At 40.4% G+C, this 20,938-nt stretch overlaps 1 protein-coding gene and 1 long non-coding RNA gene across 6 annotated transcripts in view; one reads left to right on the forward strand and one right to left on the reverse strand.

Annotated features, from left to right (window-relative positions):
• Positions 1 to 18,512, forward strand: part of LOC140493704 (uncharacterized) — a 53,288-nt gene extending 34,776 nt beyond the window's left edge. For all 4 annotated transcript variants that reach the window (XR_011963741.1, XR_011963740.1, XR_011963738.1 and 1 more), the window contains 3 exons: positions 5,998 to 6,140; positions 10,927 to 10,997; positions 14,940 to 18,512. This is a non-coding gene — a long non-coding RNA (uncharacterized lncRNA). The remainder of the gene's footprint in view (positions 1 to 5,997; positions 6,141 to 10,926; positions 10,998 to 14,939) is intronic.
• Positions 1 to 20,938, reverse strand: part of lyve1a (lymphatic vessel endothelial hyaluronic receptor 1a) — a 65,158-nt gene that overhangs the window by 22,932 nt on the left and 21,288 nt on the right. For both annotated transcript variants that reach the window (XM_072592459.1, XM_072592460.1), the window contains exons 3-4: positions 19,494 to 19,633; positions 1,984 to 2,265 (exon numbers count right to left, since the gene is read on the reverse strand). In XM_072592459.1, coding sequence (XP_072448560.1) covers positions 1,984 to 2,265; positions 19,494 to 19,633 — 422 coding nt within the window. The remainder of the gene's footprint in view (positions 1 to 1,983; positions 2,266 to 19,493; positions 19,634 to 20,938) is intronic.

Genomic DNA, 20,938 nt, shown 5'->3' on the forward strand with positions numbered 1-20,938 from the left:
TGCCTTTTAAATGTTGTACCAGCCTCCATCACTTCCTCTGGCAGCTCATTCCATGCATGCACCACCCTCTGCATGAAAAGGTTGCCCCTTAGGTCCCTTTTAAATCTTGCCCCTCTCACCTTAAACCTATGCCCTGTAGTTTTGGTAATTTTTATCTTTCCTGCATTCTGTGCAGAAAAGGGACAGAGCAATGTCAGAACCACCCCACAGAATGTCAGAACACCCCACAGAAAATACCTTAGCTATTCACTCTATCCATCTTCACAATCCTATCGACCTGTGACTCTACTTTCAAGGAACTATAAACCTGCACTCCAAGGTTTCTTTGTTCAGCAACACTCCTCCAGGACCTTACCATTAAGTGTGTATGTTCTGCCCTGATTTGCCTTACCAAAATGCAGCACCTCACATTTATCTTGATTAAACTCCATCTGCAACTTCTCAGCCCATTGGCCCATCTGATCATGATCCCGTTGTAATCTGAGGTAACCTTTTTTGCTGTCCACAACACGTCCAATTTTGGTGTCATCTGCAAATGTACTAACCATACCTCCTATGTGGACATCAAAATCATTTATATAAATGATGAAAAGCACTGATCCTTGTGGCACACAGCTGGTCACAGGCCTCTAGTCTGAATGTTACCCTCCACCACCACCCTGTGTCTTCTACCTTCCAGCCAGTTCTGTATCCAAATGGCTAGTTCTCCCTATATACAATGTCATCTAACCTTGCTAACTAATCTACTATGAGGAAACTTGTCAAACGCTTTACTGAAGTCCATATTGATCACATAATTGGAAACTAGGAATAGTGTGGATTACTTTTAAAGATGAACAAAGAGTTCTCCCAGAGTTTCTACCACATTTCACTGCCCACCTCTCTAGGTTATTCATACCATTTCTGTCCTTCCAGACAAGGACAGTTCAAAGGAATTAAAAATTGGATGCTTAAAGCCTACAAAAAGCCTCCAACCATTGTTTCTTTCTCCAAGAAACATAGAGTCAGAGTCATACAGCATGGCATGCCGAAACAATGCTATGAGGGTTCAGAAAAGATTTACTAAGAAGTTGCTGGAACTGGAGGGTTTGCGTTATAAGGACTGACTGGATCGGTTAGGGCCACTTTCACTGGAGTTGAGGGGTGACCTTGTAGGGGTTTATAAAATCATGGGGGGCCTAGATAAAATAAAAGTAAATGTCTTTTCCCTAAGAAAGGTAAGTTCAGAACTAGGGGCATATTTTTAAAGTGAGAGGAGAAAGATTGAAAAGGGACCTGAGGGGCAACCTTAACACACAGGGGATGGTTCATATGTGGTATGAACTGCCATAAGAAATGGTAAGTGTAGGTGTAGTTGCAACATTTTTTTTTAAAAATTGGATTGGTACACGAATAGGAAAGGTTTATGGGCGAAACACAGGCAAGCAAGACTAGTTTAGTTTGGAAACTTGTTCGGCATGTCATGCTGTATGACTCTGACTCTATGTTTCTTGGAGAAAGAAACAATGGTTGGAGGCTTTTTGTAGGCTTTAAGCATCCAATTTTTAATTCCTTTGAATTGTCCTTGTCTGGAAGCAGAATTAATTGTCTCATGTCCTGCACAGCACCTTGAAACTTTAGAATATCTTCCTCCCTGCTTGCAATGACTTTTAAACTCAATGTTTATTATCACCCAAGCACAACTTCAAGATTTACCTTGTCATGTCTTCCCTGTGGATATAGAAACAAAGAGGCTACACCAGGCTGTGTGGACATTTACCCTCCAACTTAAGTTTCTGGATCTAAAATACTGGCAATAGAATGAGAGATGAATGTTGGCCAAGGCTCTGTTCCTCAAAATGAACCTTTGGAATATCCATTCTGACAAGATAGGATGTGTTTGATTTCCCATCTAGGGATGCTATTTCAATCATTACAACACTCAGGTATTTTGCTCTGATTTTATAGCATAAGTAAATTAATGTTCATTTCATAGAATCTCACCCAAGTGCATAATCAAACTGCTGGAAAGTTTGGAACTTTCCTCTGCAGTACTATGCGATTCTGAGGAGGGGGCTGAATGGAGGGTTGAATCAGTTGAGGTTGACAGAAAGGAATTTGTTTTCCGAGGTACTAAAGTTCTGTTGTCTGATGGGGTAGTAAATTCAAAGCTGAATTCATTGTTTGAGTTTGCGTGATCCAGATCCGTTAATGATGTTTCTGTTGGATTCGTGAACATAGTTGGGTGTTCAGTTAATGGCTCACAAGTATTCATCTTCTGGGCATCTAGAGAAAGGACAAAGTAAAGTTAGAATTAAATATAGATTGCACAGCTACTTACTGATTAGTTTTTAAAAAGCAGCTATGTAGAACATAGGAACCCAAAAGCATGTTCCTGAAATGTCTTAAAAATGTAATCGTAGGATGTGAGCATCACTGGTTCAGCCAGCATTTATTTCCCATCTCAAGTTGACTTTCAGAAGGTGGTGGTGAGTTGCCTTTTTGAATGACTGCAGTCCATTTGTAGGTAAATCAATAATGCTGTTATGGTGAGAGATCCAGGACTTTAACCCAGTAACATTCTATTTCCAAGTGATGAATTGCTTGGTGGTGTTCCCATTGTAACTACTGCCCTTGTCCTTCTGGATAGTAGTGGTCCTGGGTTTGGAAGGTACTGTCTAAGGAGTCTGGTGAATTTCTGCAGTGCATCTTGTAGATGGCGCACAATGTTGCAACGTGTGCTGATGGTGGTCAGCATTCTCATTCATTTTTGTTTCTTCTGCAAGGACTTCTGAAGTCTATGTGTGGCAGTGACATTTGAAACTGAAAGTCAAGGCGGCAAACGATGTCAGCACATTGATCTCTGGCCTAGATACTTGGAGATTTTTAAACCAAGATTAAAAGTATAATCCCACTATTCCCAAAGCACTTCTTTATACATTGAAAGACAAACAACAAATGTTGTATTGTATTCAAAACACACTGCAAGTAGAGTACTCAAAAACACCAATCATATAGTACTCACACCAGAGTCCCTATCTCTAGCAGCCTGGTAAGTTTAAAACACTTACTTTATAGACTGGGACTTCAATAACTTTTTCTTGGTATTATTCATGTGCCTCAGCTAATATACTCAGCTTTAATTAACCTTTTCAGGGTTTTATCACAATTACCTTGGGTCCAGGACTAACACTAACTCTAACCTAATTTCACTACTGTATATCCTTCTCCAGAGCATCAGTCTATACAGCCATTATCCTTGGATTTCACAGGACTGTTCAAAACATAAAATTTAACTCACAGTCTGAGCCATGGATATTTTCCTTAAGCTAAAGAAATATCTCACCTGACCTTCTAAACTGGACCTTATCTGGATGTAGGTTTGTTCGCTGAGCTGGAAGGTTCATTTTCAGATGTTTCATCATCATACTAAGTAACATCTTCAGTGACCCTCCGAATGAAGCACTGGTAGTGTAGCCTATTGTCTATTTATATGTTTGCGTTATCTTGGGTTGGTGATGTCATTTCCTGTGGTAACATCTTTTCCTATTGTGATGCCATTTCATGTTCTTTTTCTCGGGGAGGGGTGTGGTAAATGGGATCCAAGTCAATGTGTTTGTAGACAGAGTTCCAGTTGGAATGCCATGCTTCTAGGAATTCTTGTGCGTGACTTTGCTTGGCTTGTCCTAGCATGGATGTGTTGTTCCAGTCGAAGTGGTGTCTATCCTCATCCATATCTAACTCACCCTTAACACAAACTGAAAAAGCCATCTTAGTAAGAGGATTAAATTACAACTTCCAGGATGCAGACAAGAAAGATTTCTTAGCAGCCTTAGAAACAACAGTGAAAGACAACCAACTCACAGAAGAAACCCAGCAAACCACCGGACAGGTAGTCACACCAACATTAAGCAGGAAAAAGGAAACACACTCAATACACAAGAAAGGAAAGTGCTAAAAAAGACTAGAAAAAGATAAAACCTGGCCAAAGAAACACTGATTACACTATTAGAAGAACCAAAGACACATACACCAGACACCACCAACTTCATCAGCAAAGACAGTATCATCAAGCTAGTGGATCTAAGCCTTACCACACACTTCACCTTCAACAACAAAACCTAAAGACAAACCAATGGAACACCCATGGGATTTCCGATATCAGGGTTCTTAGCAGAAGCAGTAATGCAGAAACTCAAACAACTCTGCCAACTATCCAACCCAAATTTTGAGTCAGCTACATGGATGACACCTTTGTCATCACTAAACAAAATAAATTAGAGGGAACATTCAAGGCCATCAATAATACTCTTACTGGCATAAAATTCACTAAAGAGGAGGAAAACAACAACAAAGTGCCATTCCTAGATGTCGCAGTAGAACAAACAGCCAATGGGGAACTTCAAACTTCTACAGAAAACAACACATACCGACCAAATATTGAACTACAGAAGCAATCATCCCAACATCCACAAATTAAGCTGCATTAGAACAGAATTTCAATGAGCCACCACACACTGCAGCACAGAGGAACTACGCAGAGCAGAGGCAAATCACCTATACAGTGTATTTAAAAAGAATAGGTACCCAATGAACACGATTTCTGAGCAACAAACCCAAACAAGCAGCCAAAACATGTCCAGAAAACCTAGCCACTCTCCCTTACAGCAACAACATCTCAGAAATGACTGTCAGACTACTCAGACCCCTTGGCATCATGATAGCCCACAAATCCACCAACACACTAAAACAGCAGCTAATGAACTTCAAAGACCTGGTACAGACAACAAGCAGAACTAATGTCATCTACAAAATACCTTGCAAGAACTGTAACAAACACTACATTGGAAAAACAGGCAGAAAGCTAGCCACCAGGATATATGAACATCAATTGGCCACAAAATGACCCTCTCTCACTAATATCCTTACATATGGATGCGAGGACACCACGTCAACTGGGACAACACATCCACACTAGGACAAGCCAAATAGAGACACGCATGAGAATTCCTAGAAGCATTCCAACCAGAACTCTATCAACAAGCACATTGACTTGGATCCCATTTACCACCCCCCGAGAAAAAGAACAGAAAGTGACATCACCATAGGAAATTATGTCACCAGCCCAAGGAAACTCAAACATATAAATAGAAAGCGGTTTACACCATCTGTGCTTCATTTAGAGGCTCACTGAAGATGTTACTGAGTATGGTGATGAAACATCTGAAAACGAACCTTCCAATTCAGTGAACAAACCTACATCCAGAACCTCAACCTGAGCTACAAATGCTCTCAAAAATTGTTGGAGCTTATCTATCTTGCTGGGTTGTAACTCCCACCAGGGTACACAAAAGACCATTAATTCTAAAGCTAAGCCTTAAAAACTGTTTTAAAATCAATCACTATGGCTAAGAATATACTTGTAACTTAATTATTAACTTCAGACACACAAGTGCACTGCTGCCTTACAGCGCCAGAGACCTGGGTCCAATCCTGTCTCAGGCAACTGTCTGTGTGGAGTTTGCACATTGTCCCCGTGTCTGCGTGGGTTTTCTCCAGGTGTTCTGGTTTCCTCCCACAGTCCAAAAATGGGCAGGTTAGGTGAATTGGCCATACTAAATTGCCCGTAGTATTAGGTGAAGGGGTAAATGTAGGGGAATGGGTCTGAGTGGGTTGCTCTTTGGAGGATCGGTGTGGACTTGTTGGGCCGAAGGGCCTGTTTCCACACTGTAAGTCATCTAAGAAAAAAACATCCGCGTCACTCACCAATCCAGAATCTAAGAACTCAAACTTGGGATAAATGAAAAATATATGTAAATCATATTGTTCATATCACAATGCACTGAGGCCCAGAATTGAACATAATATTTGGTGGACAGTTTTGTTGCAATTGAATGATAGTAATTGAAGCAAACCAGGGAACAAATAGATCCTTCAGTCACTGAGTTTGTTCTGCACAACTTAATAAGTGTTTGCATTTACTAATATTTTAATAACAATTTTTTTGTCTTTTTTCAGATCGGCCTCAGTAATTCAAATACTCCTTCTGGATTAGGAGATGTCTTCCTGTTTGTCCTATGTAGTGTTTTGTGCAGTCCTTGCATGGGATTTTGTACACTACATTGGTTTTGGTCATGCTGGGTATCGGGTCCTTCGTTCTGGTGAGTTGTTGTCTGAGAGTGGTTGTTGGTTTGTGTGCTGTTATGAGTCCTAGTGGTCGCAGTAGTCTGGCTGTCAGTTCGGAAATGCTCTTGATGTATGGTAGTGTGGCTAGTCCTTTGGGTTGCGGCATGTCCTCGTTCCGTTGTCTTTCCCTTAGGCATCTGTTGATGAAATTGTGCGGGTATCCGTTTTTGGCGAATACATTGTCTAGGTGTTCTTCTTCCTCTTTTTGCAGTTCTGGTGTACTGCAGTGTGTTGTGGCCCTTTTGAATAGTGTCTTGATGCAACTTCTTTTGTGTGTGTTAGGGTGGTTGCTTTCATAGTTTAGGACTAGGTCTGTGTGTGTGGCTTTCCTGTATACCTTTGTGGTGAATTCTCCGTTAGGTGTTCTCTGTACCATTACGTCTAGGAATGGGAGCTGGTTGTCCTTTTCTTCCTCTCTACCGATTCGGATTCCTGTGAGTGTGGCGTTGATGATCCGGTGTGTGTTCTCTATTTCTGTGTTTTTAATGATTACAAAGGTGTCATCCACATATCTGACCCAGAGTTTGGGTTGAATTTGTGGCAAGACTGTTTGTTCTAATCTCTGCATTACCACTTCTGCTATGAATCCAGAGATGAGTGAGCCCATAGGTGTGCCGTTGATTTGTTCATATATTTGGTTGTTGAATGTGAAGTGTGTTGTGAGGCACAGGTCCAGTAGTTTGAGTATGCCGTCTTTGTTGATAGGTTCAATGTCCTGTTGTCTGTTCTGTATGTCTACAGGTTGGCTATTGTTTCTCTGGCTAGGGTTTTGTCGATAGAGGTGAACAGTGCCGTTACATCAAATGGGACCATGGTTTCTTCCTTGTCTATGTGTATATTTCTGATGATGTCCAAGAATTTCTGTGTTGACTGTACACTGTCTGGATCCGCTGATCAGGTGTTTCAGTTTCTGCTGTAGTTCTTTAGCCAGTTTGTGTGATGGTGTCCCTGGTAGTGATATATGGGTCTGAATGGGATGTCTGGTTTGTGCACTTTAGGTAGTCCATAGAATCTGGGGGTGTTGTTGCTTTCAGGTTTCATTCTTTGTAGGTCAAACCTGGTTATCTGTCCGTTTTTTTGTAGGTTCCTCAGTGTATTGCTTATCCTATTGGTGAGCTGTGGGGTGGGGTCAAACTCCCTCTATTGGTAGGTGTTGGTATCTGCAAGTAGTTGTTGCGCTTTTTGGATGTACTCTGCTTTGTCCAGGATGACCGTCATTCTGCCTTTGTCTGCTGGTAGTATGATTATATTCTTATCGTTTCTTAGTGATTTTAGTGCGTCCCTCTCCTTGGTGTTGAGGTTATGTGTTTGTCTTTTCCTTGTTATCAGGGGTACGATACTTTGTCTGTTTGTTGTGTCTCTTCTGTCAGTCCATTGTTCCTGAGTGTGCATTCTAGTGCTGCTAGGAAGTCTGCTGTATTGGCGTCCCTGTGGTTGTAGTTGAGTCACTTGGCCAGTATTGTTCTTTCCGTGTCTGTGAGCTGTCTGTGGGAGAGGTTTCTAATCCAGGTGTGTGTTGTGGTGTCCTCTCTGTTGTGTGTTAGTTTGGCCATTTTTTCTTTTAGTGCCATTTTTTTGCGGTGTGTGGTCCTGTTCTGTCCTATGGTGTCGGCCTGTTCTATGGGCCGGGTCCATTCCTGATTGGTGGTTTTTGAAATTAACGATTTTTGGTGTGCAATTTCTTGTCTGCATTTGTGATGTCTGTTGTGAGCATCTGTAATCATTACCTGGATCATCCTGAATCTGTTTTGTCTGGATTCCTGGATTGTGGGTTGTTGACTGGTGGTCTGTATCTGACCCATGGTGGAAGGATTCAATTCTTTCGGCATTCATGCAGGAACCGGAGTTGTTCTTATGTGGTGCTTAGGCGGTTGGCACAGGATTCCCATTTCCTGGCTTGTCTTAGCGTCTCTCGCCCGTAGGTGTTCAAAGTCTGTGAGAAGATTTGTAGCTCGGGTGCTCGTTGTTGTGGTTCTGTTCGCCGAGCTGGGAATTTGTGTTGCAGACGTTTCGTCCCCTGTCTAGGTGACATCCTCAGTCGCATCAAGACACTATTCAAAAGGGACACAACACACTGCAGTACACCAGAACTGCAAAAAGAGGAAGAAGAACACCTAGACAATGTATTCGCCAAAAACGGATACCCGCGCAATTTCATCAACCGATGCCTAAGGGAAAGACAACGGAATGAGGACATGCCACAACCCAAAGGATTGGCCACACTACCATACATAAGAGCATTTCCGAACTGACAGCCAGACTACTGCGACCACTAGGACTCATAACAGCACACAAGCCAACAGCCACTCTCAGACAACAACACACCAGAACGAAGGACCCAATACCCAGCATGAGCAAAACCAATGTAGTGTACAAAATCCCATGCAAGGACTGCACAAAACACTACATAGGACAAACAGGAAGACAGCTAACGATCCGCATCCATGAACACCAACTAGCCATGAACATGACCAGCCATCCTTAGTAGCCACACACGCAGATGACAAGCAACATGAATTCGACTGGGACAACACTACTATTATAGGACAAGCCAAACAGAGAACAGCCAGGGAATTCCTAGAGGCATAGCACTCATCCACAGATTCAATCAATAAGCACATCGACCTGGACCCAATATACTGACCACTGCAGCGGACAGCTGGAACTGACAACCGGAAGCGGCAGATTCAAACCATTACAACTGCCGGAGGAAAGATCACAGAAGCGCTTCACAAGAGGCTCCCAAGCACTGAGGATGTCACCTAGACAGGTCATGAAACGTCTGCAACACAAATTACCAGCTCGGCGAACAGAACCACAACAACGAGCACCCGAGCTACAAATCTTCTCACAGACTTTAATAACATTGAGAATTTATGTCACATATGGATGTCATTTAGCATATCCAATAGTGTTGCCAGTTGGCTTCCAATTCTTGAACCATAACCCTGTAGATTATGGCACAGATTTAATTATTTTTTTAAGATGCAGTGAATGTTTCTGCATTTAACCACCTTTCAGACAATAATTGTCAAATATTTACCGGACCCTTCACAGCTACCAAATCTGCATTGTGAAACATCATTAAAACACTTGCTAAAGTCCATGGAGCCTACATCAAATGTGTGACCTTCATTGACCATCTCTTAACCAATTCATGTTGATTGTCCCAGATTAATATGTATATAAGCTGTATATTTTTAGTTGATGATTTATATTGTCCCTCTCAGGATATGAGCTGTTCTGCACTTGGATTAGTATTTTCTTGGTCTGTTTTCAGACCTGAAATGGTAACAGTTATCATCTGTTCAAGGACAGGTGTATGCTCATTTCTCCATGTCTTGCAACCTTGTGCTTTTCTCTTCTTTTGCATGTAGGAGACTTCCATTTTCAACTTCAAACAGCAATGAGCAGTGACTAGGGAAAATAATACATTTCCTGCTGCCTTCCTCGCTTGTACATTAGAAGAAACTCAAGCTTACTTCCTGGAGGATCCCAGCCTATAAGTAGTAGTTGTCTCTCAAGCTTCCAGCTGTTCCACCATCTCCAACAAAAATCTACTAGTTGTGTCAGTGGCCCTGACTCAAAACCTTAAGTATGGGATCCTTAACTGGCCTTAGGATGACTCACAAAACAACTGGATGAACACCTCCAGGCTCTTAATCCTGAACTGAAATGGACATAGGCACAAAATAAGATCCCACTCCAATCTTCAATGAGGAAGCCTGGTGCAGGTCTGGATTTAGTCCTCAGGCCTCATTAACATTAACAATAATATTTCCTTCCTCAGGAAGCTCATCCATTTTATTTCCATCAATGTCAAGTTGTTTTTTCTGAACTCCTCCCACTTTGTTAGCATTACATTGTTTGAAATCCCACTTTGACATCTAAACAGGATTTCTGCTGTTTGACATCAAACAGGATTTCTGCTGTATTTTGTCTGCTGTGGCACTAGTGGAGCAGTTATGGTAGGAGGAAGTTAAGAAGCAACAAATCAAAGAAGAGAAAGACATGCACTCCTATAACAGTATTCACATTTTACACATGTTCTTTTCAGTCTAATAAATACGTATAAAGTGTTCTTACTGTTGCAATGTAGGAAATACAGTAGTCAACTTGTGTGCTGCAGACAGTGAGATAATATTTACCAGATAATCTGTCTTAGTGATACTGATTGGCGAATAATATTGGCCCCATGACACTAAAGAGAACTCCTCCACTCTTCAAAATATATTCGCCTAAAGGGACACCTTAATTAACACCCCATTGATCCATACTTGGACCACGCAAACTCTGCCTCACTTCTGAGGTTGTTAGCCTCTGAGTCATAATTTAAATCCAAGGAGCAAGGAACAAAAATAACAAGTCAAGAAAAAGAAAAGACCAAGGACTCAAGGTAGTGCCTTGGGAAGTGGGAAAAGTGGATTTGAGTCGAGATCTTCAGGACAAGAGAGTAATGTTTTATGATGGCAAACCAATGATAATGATGCAACAAAAAATAACACATCAGTATCACCTACATCACACTTGCTCAAAACCAATTTCATCCCCTTTGAGGCAGAATCAAGTAAATTTTGATTCATCTATCTCCATTACATTTAGAACATTTGAGAATTCCTAGTCGTTGCTTTTATTGATGTTTCTCTTAAAAACCGAACAATATACTCGTTTTGTTTAAAAACTCAAGTTTATTACTGAACAATCCTTTTATAAATGGCATTATTTTATAAACTGTTTTAAAGCTGAATAATTGTTTTTCAGCACAGAATAAAAAGAGGCAGAAAGGAGGAAAGTGAATGCAACGTGTGAAGATAAGGATGAAGAGTGAAATGGTAAATTGAAGTGTGTGAAGAAATTAAACTTGGATATGAATAATCATGGAAGTGAATGGCATTATGTGCAAGGAGCAGACAGAAGCAGGAAATAAACAGAAGGAAATGCCTGCTTTCAAAACTGCTATCCATCTGAAATTCTTGTCTAACAGCTAACACAAATTAAAGGAAAAACAAGTTTGAGAGTGGATGGAAAGCTGTGAGTTCAGTGCTGTTTGCTAACTAAGCAGAAGGCCATGGGGAATTTTACCTACAATTACTCTCTTTACAATGTTGTTGACAACCGAATTTTAGTGGCTGACAGTCCACAACAGTCAAAATTAATCTCCTAGTCACTACCATCAAGCAAACATTGGAAATTCCTCTGTCATTTTCTTCAGACCCCATCACTAATTCTGTCCCTTCTCATTGTTCCAATATTCCTGGCCATTATCTCAGATTGAACCAGGTTGTTCATATCCTTTGCACCTTACTTGATGCTGATCATTTCCTATCTCCTCAATCACCATACCTGCTTCCACTCCATTCCATCACCCGTCTTCACCTTTGTCTCAGCTCAAACTACTGAACTGTCTTCCCCCAAGAATGCTTCTGTTTCTTCAAGAATAAACTCTTTTAATCTCTCTCCTGGCCAGCTTCCCATTTTTCAGCATCAGTAAACTTTAGCTCATTCAAACATTGCTACTTGTATTCTAGATCAAACCCAGTCCTGTTCACCTGTAATAGCCTCTGCTCTACTGCACATTGGCTCCTAGTTTGATAAACATTTGAATTTAAAATTCTTGTACTCATTTTTCCCTCCATTGACTCCCCTTTCCCTATCTCTGAAACATTCTCCAGCCCTATAATCAACATTCTCTCTAAGCTGTATGACCACTCCCTGAGGGTCTGTGAACATCAATCACCATGTTAGCATTTTTGCTTCAGTTCTTGCAGCCATTACATGGATCTCCAAGATTGGTAGGCCAAAGGGAATGTAGCCTACAACCCTCTGAACTCTGAAACAAAACCAAATAACTGGCAGGTCTGGCAGCATCTGCAGAAAGAAAGCAGAGTTAATGGTTTATCTGATGAAGATTCACCAGTTATTTCAGTTTTTGTTTCAGATCTCCAGCACCTGCAGTTCTTTGTTTTATTAATCCTTTAATATCTATATGTTCCTCCATTTCTGCCCTCTTGAGCAACCTGATGTTGATTGCTTTCCCCATTGGTAACCATGCTTTTAGGTGACTGGCCCTAATTCCCACCATTATCCTCTTCACTTTCCTCTCCTCAAATGCATTCCTTAAAACATGTGTCCTTGACCAAGCTTTTGATCGCACACGCTCGTATCTCCTTTTGCAATTCAATTTTAAGTTTTGTTTTATGATGCTCCTGGGTATGATAATTATGATCTAAAATTGTTGATTAGATATTGATTGCAGAATACGATTAAATGCCAATTTGAAAGATAAGGTGGTTATATCTTGAACTACTACTGAGTTTCACTGGAACGCTATCAGAGTCAATGTGAGTATGACGAGAATTAAGCGGCAATTGACCAGAAGCTTGAGATCAATTGCAATTTGAACAGATCTTTTCAGCAAATTGATCATCCAATCTGTATTTGGTCTCTCCAGTTTATTGGAACCCTCATTATCAGCAGTGAGCACATGGATTTGTTAGAGGATGTTTACCAAAAATTTATTTTCTCTTCACATGTGATGATTGGCTTGATGTATATCTCCCAAAACCTTGTCCCATGATTAAATGCTCTGCCAGATTCCCTGTCAAGACTTATAGAGTTAGAAATCACAAATTAACACCAGGTTATAGTCCAACAGGTCAACACAACCTGTGTCACGTGATTTTTAACTTCATCCATCCCAGTGCAACACTGGCACCTCCATATCAAGACTTATAGAGGAAGACCAAAAGAACTGCAGATGCTATAAATCAGAAACAAAAACAGAAATTGCTGGAAAAGCTCAGCAAGTTTGGCAGCATCTGTGAAAAGAAATCAGAGTTAAGGTTTTGGGTCTGGTGTCCCTTCCTCAAACCTGCTGAGCTTTTCCAGCAATTTCTGTTTTTGTGCTTGTAAAAGAAGAATTGGACATTGTTGAGACACTGAAATGCTAGCCTTTGCCTTTAAATATAACCAATCAAGAATCAAAAGAGGAAAGGAGCAATACCTAGAAAACTGACAAGAAAATTGTTATATTGTCTTGAAAGTCTAACTGGTTCAGGAATGTCCCTCAGGGAAGGAAACCAGCTGGCCTTACTCAATCCATAACATGGGATTGACTCTGAATAATGTCTGAAATGGTTCATTGTTCAATAATAACGCAATAATGAACACCTTTGTCCCAAAAAGATGGTCTACTAGGAATTGGCAACTAGGGATAGTCAACAACCAGAAAAAAATGAATAAAGGAAGAAAATGTTAAAATTGTGGTGTTTTTACGATAAACAAAGTCAGTAGTAAATTAAGCCTAATCATGTGGAGCTAAGGCTGATGAATGAAGTTCAGGTACAGATCACTCACGACATCCAACTGAATGGTGCAACAAACTCAAGAGGCCATGTTGCCTCCATTTGTTCCTAAATAACATTGAAATCATCTGTTTTTAGGAATCATACTGGGTTGAGAGCCACAAAGCAAATTACATCACATAGTGTAAACATAGTTATGTGGAGAGGTGATCCAGCCATATGTTTAATGAATTATGTAACCCCATTTAAATATGTTATCTTAATTTCTTTTGTGTAATAAGCTTATGCTTTATTGTTAAACTCAAATCTGTGTGTTGTATGCATATGTTTCAGCCAGTAAAACCAAAAAGTTAGAAACATATCTAGAATGTTAAAACAAACTATACTAAGGAAAAGGCATTAAATGCAACACTGACTATGTTACACCTCCAAAGAGCAGATAGCTTGGATAGAGTCATGCAATCTAGAGAACTTTCATGGTGAGATCTCATGGTCCAGTATGTGACAAGAGAATTTGACCTATTTGAAGGCAACATTTCACTGCTCTCCCTCTTGCTTTGCAGTTCCTCTCTGTCAATTGTGTGAACTTAAAACCCACTGAAAGTAATTTTTATCACTTGGGGAGAGTTCCTGAAGGGTATTTCCATGAAATTTACCCTACATGATTCAAAGAGAATTCAGCCAACTGCAGTTATTCCAAAAACATGCACAGTCATTTGGAGTGTGTGTTGAGTGTGTATGAAAACAGGTAGTAGTTATATTAATTAAGAGTTAATGGGGTCTGAATTGGTTGTATAAATGTAGTAATTAGTGGGGTGAAAGTTTATAAAGTATGTTTAACTGAAATAAAGCTCTCCCAAGAAAGTGTGAACTTGAGTTCTGTTTAAATAGGGTGACATTTTTAAAAATCTCACACTCCATACCACACCTGACTTGCTTGTTAACACTGAACCTGACACAATGTGACACCTATGGATATTTTTAATTTGTGTCGCGATAGTAATGTCCCAAGCTCTGGGTCAGTTGGTACTGGTTCAAGTCTCACCTACCCCATTCATGTGCCAGAACACACTGATTGGATTAAATTTAGATTAGATTAGATTGTATTGTCATGTATACCTGAATATAGGAGTACAGTGAAAAGAAGAAACTCTATACACTTTTCACTATACTCCTGTACTCTTGTATTGAGGTATATTTGACAGTAAAATCTAATCTAAATCTAATCTAATCTAATCAACCTGTTCGGATGTACGTGTGAAGTAGGTGAGACTTGAATCAGGACCAACTGACAGGGGCAGAGACACTGCCATTGCACCACAAGACCCCCAACCTGAGACCTATATAATTGACCATATCACCAAGCTGTTTAAATTTTAAAACCTTGTGACCAACGGAGGGATGGAATAAGAAAAGGAAACAGTGCACCTCTCCAATCTATGTCATAACAACATGTGTTATTTGTTACAGGATTAATTTATAGCAAATGTATCATCAAAGATCACCACTATGCAAACAGGTTCGGTGAGTTCAAGACTGCCTTGGTGTGCTGAGTTACAGAGCAACATAGGAAATGACTGACATTGCAAAGTTAAATCACCTCTGAGATTTCTAATGAAGGAAGGAAGAGAACTCCTGACTTGTACAAAATCTTTACATCCTGCCAGTAATGAGGTTTTTCCTGTTTTTTATGACCTTTTTGTAATTGTTTCTTGCAATTCGCATAACTGCATGTAGTAATATCACCACAAAGTTGACTGGTACAGAATTGTTTTCCTTCTATTCATTTGTGAGATGTTTCTCATTCCTAATAATCTGGGCATCAGTTCTATTCTTTCATAAAATGAGTTCTGGAGAGTTGTTCACTGCAATGGTAGTTTTAATTTGTTCCTAGGATATGAAACATGGGGAAGTCAGGATGTACTCCCAACTCTTCCTTGCAGACATTTAGAGTCAACTGTGTTAGTGTGGTAACTGCAGTCACATTTAGGCACTGATTGGATAAATTCCTTAAGTTCATTAATTAAACATTTATGTGTCCAACAATCCAGGAGATTTCATGGTCAGTTTTATCTGATGCCACCCCACAAATCACAAATGCAGTTTCAGTACATTGAAAAGTTTACATCTGTGCATATTATCTGACCACTATATCTTGCATTTTGTTGTGAAGTTTCGGTCACACATTTTAGAGCTGTCATATTTGTGGCTCATCACCAACTACAGACTCAGCTGGTCAAGTTTCTGCAGGTCATAGCTGCCGGGTCTTAGGCTTACAGCAGGAGAAGAGGAGCCATCAAGTTGGAAAAACCTGCTTGACTTAGCCCTCACCCATATACATGTTGCAGGTTCACAGTATAACACAGTAATCCTGAACAAGGGAGAAGACTGTAAATATAAATTACCTTAGAGTAAGGAGTTTAGTAGTAGGCCCAGATCAGAGTGTTTGGATAAAACATTGAAGAGATTTTTGAACTTGAGAATGTTTAAGTTTTGGTAAATGGAAGCTCCAGGAAGAAGCTGTCTGATTTTCCAGACTGGGAATAGCAGTTACAGTCTAAGTTAGCTATTGGAGAAGGCATTTTTTTTTTAACCTGTGAGTAATATGTAAGGGGTATTTTTGGTATCTGTCAAGTAGTAGATTAGATTACTTACAGTGTGGAAACAGGCCTTTCGGCCCAACAAGTCCACACTGCCCCGCCGAAGCGCAACCCACCCATACCCCTACATTTACCCCTTACCTAACACTACGGGCAATTTAGCATGGCCAATTCACCTGACATGCACATCTTTGGACTGTGGGAGGAAACCGGAGCACCTGGAGGAAATTCACACAGACACGGGGAGAACGTGCAAACTCCACATAGTCAGTCACCTAAGGCGGGAATTGAACCCAGCTCTCTGGCGCTGTCAGGCAGCAGTGCTAACCACTGTGCCACCGTGCCACCCTAGTACTTTGAGATTAATATGTTCCCATGTGTTCCTAAAATCTTTATGGTTGCACTATATGGAAATCTAATTTATTCTACATTATCAGCATTCCCTTTACTTGATAAACTTTTATTTTATTGTTAAAACCAACTCTGTGAAATTGTGTACTCATCTCTCAACCTGTCCTATCACCTTCAATATTTAGGTACATATTCAGCCAACTCCTGCTCTCCATTTAGAACTGTATCCTCTATTATGATTAAGTTACCTTAACCACAACTGCAGAGGGCACACTCACCACCCATGTAATCATAGTGCCTGTCATACCACTACTAGTGATGCCACAGGTAACCTCTGGTTTCCAGCATCTGCAGTCCTCACTTTTGCCACAGGTAACTGCTAATTTCAGTAACCGAGGTGGCCAAAACTATTACAAATTGAATTTCCTGAACGGTATGATCAAGAAGGTGCTACATTTAATGATAGAAGAAAGAAACTCTTGGATCCAGTCAGTCCCAACAGTAACCAGTCCAGTCATTATCTACACTGGGACTATGACCAAAGTGTGGACTAGAGTGTTAAGTGGAGTGGCTACTGGTGCTGGGAAGTGAAGTGGGCAGGAGACTGCCAGTTGTAAGTGCGTTGCAAGCCTTTTGTGCCCCAGCCATACGCGTCTTTGGGTGGAATAGATGTCAACATCCAGTTTCTGGCTGAAAGGGCACTGACTTCCGGTTCCAGGTGCACAGATTTCCTGTCCCAATGCAGTGGCAGGACGTACACTATTTTATATTGTATCTTGGTGTTCTTCCTACCAAATCAATCATTTCACACTTCTTTGCATTAAACTTCAACTGCTACTTGATCATCCTTCCGCCAAGCTGTCTTATGTCATTGAATTTCTATGCTATTCTCCTCCTGGTTTGCAATACTTACAAATTTCATTTCTTCTTCAGGTTTTGAAATTTTGCCAAATACACTCTAATCTAGGTTATTGATGTTTATAGAAAGAGCAAAATGTATTACACTCACATCCAGGGGACTCCATTTTAACACTTTCCCATCTGAAAACCAAACATTCACCACTACTCTTCATTTCCTGTCATTCAGGCAAGTTTGCATCCATATTGCTGACTCTTATTTCATGAGTTCCATCTTTACTCAAAGTTCTTTATGCTGCTCTTTGGTAATTAATCACATCAAAAGTATTACCCTCATCAACTCACTCTAAAATCTCATCAAAACCTCAAGGAGGTTCATTAAACATTTCTCTTACTTATATCAACTGTTTGACAGGACTGTCCAATCAAGCCCCAGCATTCTGTCCACAACCCTGAAAATCTGTCCTCTTCAAGTTTTTAAAAATTAATTCATGGGAAGTGGATGTCAGTGGCTAGGCCAACATTTATTACCTATTGCTAATTACCCTTGAAAGAATGGAGCCTTCTTGAACTACTGCAGTCCATGTACTGTTGGCACACCCACAGAAGGATCTGGACCCTGTGAAAGTGAATGGTGTGATATAGTTACAAGTCATAATGGTGTGTTACTCGAAGGGAATTTGTAAGTGCTGGGATTCCCATTCATATGCTGACTCTGTCCTTCTAGATAGTAATGGTTGGAGATTTATAAGGTGCTGTTGAACTGTGCATGTTATAGTGCATTTTGTAGATGGTCTGCACTGTTGCCACCATGCATTGGTTTTGAAGGGTGTGAATGTGTAAAGTGGTGGGAGGGGTGACAGTTTAGCAGACTGCTTTGTCCAGGATGAAGTTAAGCTTGCTTCTTCAGTGTTGTTCATGCTGCATCCATCTAAATAACCAGAGAGGTATGAACAAATATAAAACAATGGTACACATTTCAGCCACTATTCATCAATGGTGGGGTGTGCAAATGCTTAAGGTGTTGGAATTAGTGCTAATCAAGCATGCTGTTTTATTGTGGTATGCTGTCTTTTGAAAGTTAGTATTTAATTTGTCTCCAGCATTCTTTCATTCAGTGTCAGAGATTGGCAATGAATACTGCCCTGCACATTGAAGACCACATTCACAAATGAATTTTAAAAATTCGGATGATAACAATGCACTGCATAAAAAATTCTCATTCTAACGTATCCCTATAGCATGTCTTCATGATCTTAAACACCTTGACTTGTTTTATTTCATTCACAAAATGAAGGTGTTGCTGGCTGGGCCAGCATTTATTGTCTATCCCAGAGGACAGTCAAAAATCAACCGCATTGCTATGGATTTGGAGTTGCCTGTAAACCAGATCATATAAAAATGACAGTTTCCTTCCCTAAACCCAGATGTGTTCTCCTGACAATTTGTTTCATGGGCATCATTCGACTCTTAATTCTAGATTTTTATTGAGTTCACATTTCACCATCTGCTATGGCAGGATTTGAATCCAGGTTCCTGGAACATTATCTGGGTTCCTGGATTGACAGGAGAAAGTGAGAACTGCAGATGCTGGAGATCAGAGCTGAAACTGTATTGCTGGAAAAGCGCAGCAGGTCAGGCAGCATTCAAGGAGCAGGAGATTTCGACGTTTCAGGCTTGAGCCCTCCTTCCTGAAGAAGGGCTCATGCCCGAAACATCGATTCTCCTGCTCCTTGGATGCTGCCTGACCTGCTGCGCTTTTCCAGCAACACATTTTCAGCTCATTCTTGGATTAACAGTGCAGCAAAACTACCACAAAGCCTCCCCGAACATTCCTAAACCATCTAAATTCATGGGAATACCTGCCCAGTCAATGCAAACTGTCCTCATAATTTTACCTCTTACTATCATTCTGGTGAATCTGCTCTGTACCCCTTCCAAGGTTAATGTAGCTGTTCTGAGGATTGGTATTAGCTTGACCTCTTTAAAGTTGTAACATAACTGCTATCTCTTCATATTCTAGCTACCTTAAGATAAACATTCTGCTCATCTTTTTGTTTGATTTTTATACATGTTCTCTAGTTTTAAATGATTCCTGTACATGCTCACTGAATTCTCATAGTTCATTGACACATTCTTTCTGTACAACTCTTCAGCCAATGCTTGCACTAAGATTTTAAAAAGTCAAAATCTACTTTGAGTGATCTCCAGTTACCATTCTTCTGGAAGCAGTAAGCATCGTACAGTTTGTCAGGATCAACCTTCCAAACCAACACGCCTGTTGCATTTTGTCCACATTGCTCCTTTGAACTGATTCTTGGGATAACAAGAAAACCATCATCCACCCAACCAAACCTGTAAAAGAGGCACAGAAAATAAATCCATGAGACCTTGTAAACTAACTCCTTCAAGAACTGATAACTGTGCAAAAAGGAGAGATCTCCTTGAAAGCTTGAGGATTCAGGCAGTGACCACAGACTTGTATCCAGAATCTGGGTTGACATAGTACTGAGGAAATACTGCACTGGCATTTGGGAAGTGGTGAAGACATGTTATATGGTCAGAGAGGCAATACTGAAGGAGCACTCAACTGTCCAAGGTACTAAAAAAGCGCTACACTGTTGGAGGGTCAGTATTGAGGAAGAGCTGTACTGTTAGGGGACAGCTTTCACATGAGGTGTTAAACCTGGCCTCATCCTGTCATTTCAATCAGCGGGTTACATGGTCATTATCACATCACTGCTTGTGAGAGCTTGCTAAATGATCATTACAGCATTAAAACAGTGGCTACATTTAAAAAAAAACACTTCTTGGCTGTGAAGCACTTTGGGATGTCCTGGAAGGTGCTGTATAAATGCAAGCTCTTTTCACCTTCTTGTGTCTTTGAAAAGAGGGTAGATATGTTTTGAGGGATTTTCCTCAATATCACTCCATATAACTACCAAACCGGAGACACATTTGTATTCTAGTCACATGGGGTTAGATTTATGTTCTACTTCCCACACCAACCATCTTACAACTCTTGCGCTTGTTAACAATTAATGGTAAGTGTGGGGGAGGAGGATCAGCCTATTTTGGGGCTGGTGACCAAAATGAGTTGACTGGAGACCACAAAACCATTTAGTTTAGGATCCATAAAGGTGGATTTTCTTGATTTTGTTCTATAATCCTGAACCTGCCACTACTTTGGTACAGTTTCCTTAGGCTGCAATCTATATACGAGAGTTGTTGAGATTTCAACCATCAGTTGGGGCATTGGAAAGGATGTGTTTTAATATATCAACTCATGAGATCATCTTTATCAAAGGACTCTGCCATTGCATTGAACATCTTTACTAAAGGATAAGTGAGAATCGTTCAGTTTTTGTACATTACTGAGTTTATATTTTGGACAAAAAGCATTAGGATAAATATGTTTGTGATAGATTGTTGAGCCAGCTGGGTGCTGGGAATGATGATTTAACAATAAAATATTGGGGATCCAAGATGGCGGCGACCCAGCAAGTCTGAGTCTACAGTGCTCTTCCCAAGACTTGGGCAAAGTGGGTCACCCACCCCCACCACACTCACCAAATCATTTAAAATAGTTTTTACTTAATATAATTAGTTGCTTAGTATTGAATTTAAACAATTTAATCTCCAGTAAAAATGACTAAAGGG

Source organism: Chiloscyllium punctatum, chromosome 22 (genome assembly GCF_047496795.1).
Source record: "Chiloscyllium punctatum isolate Juve2018m chromosome 22, sChiPun1.3, whole genome shotgun sequence".
In the NCBI taxonomy this organism is placed as follows: Eukaryota; Metazoa; Chordata; class Chondrichthyes; order Orectolobiformes; family Hemiscylliidae; genus Chiloscyllium; species Chiloscyllium punctatum.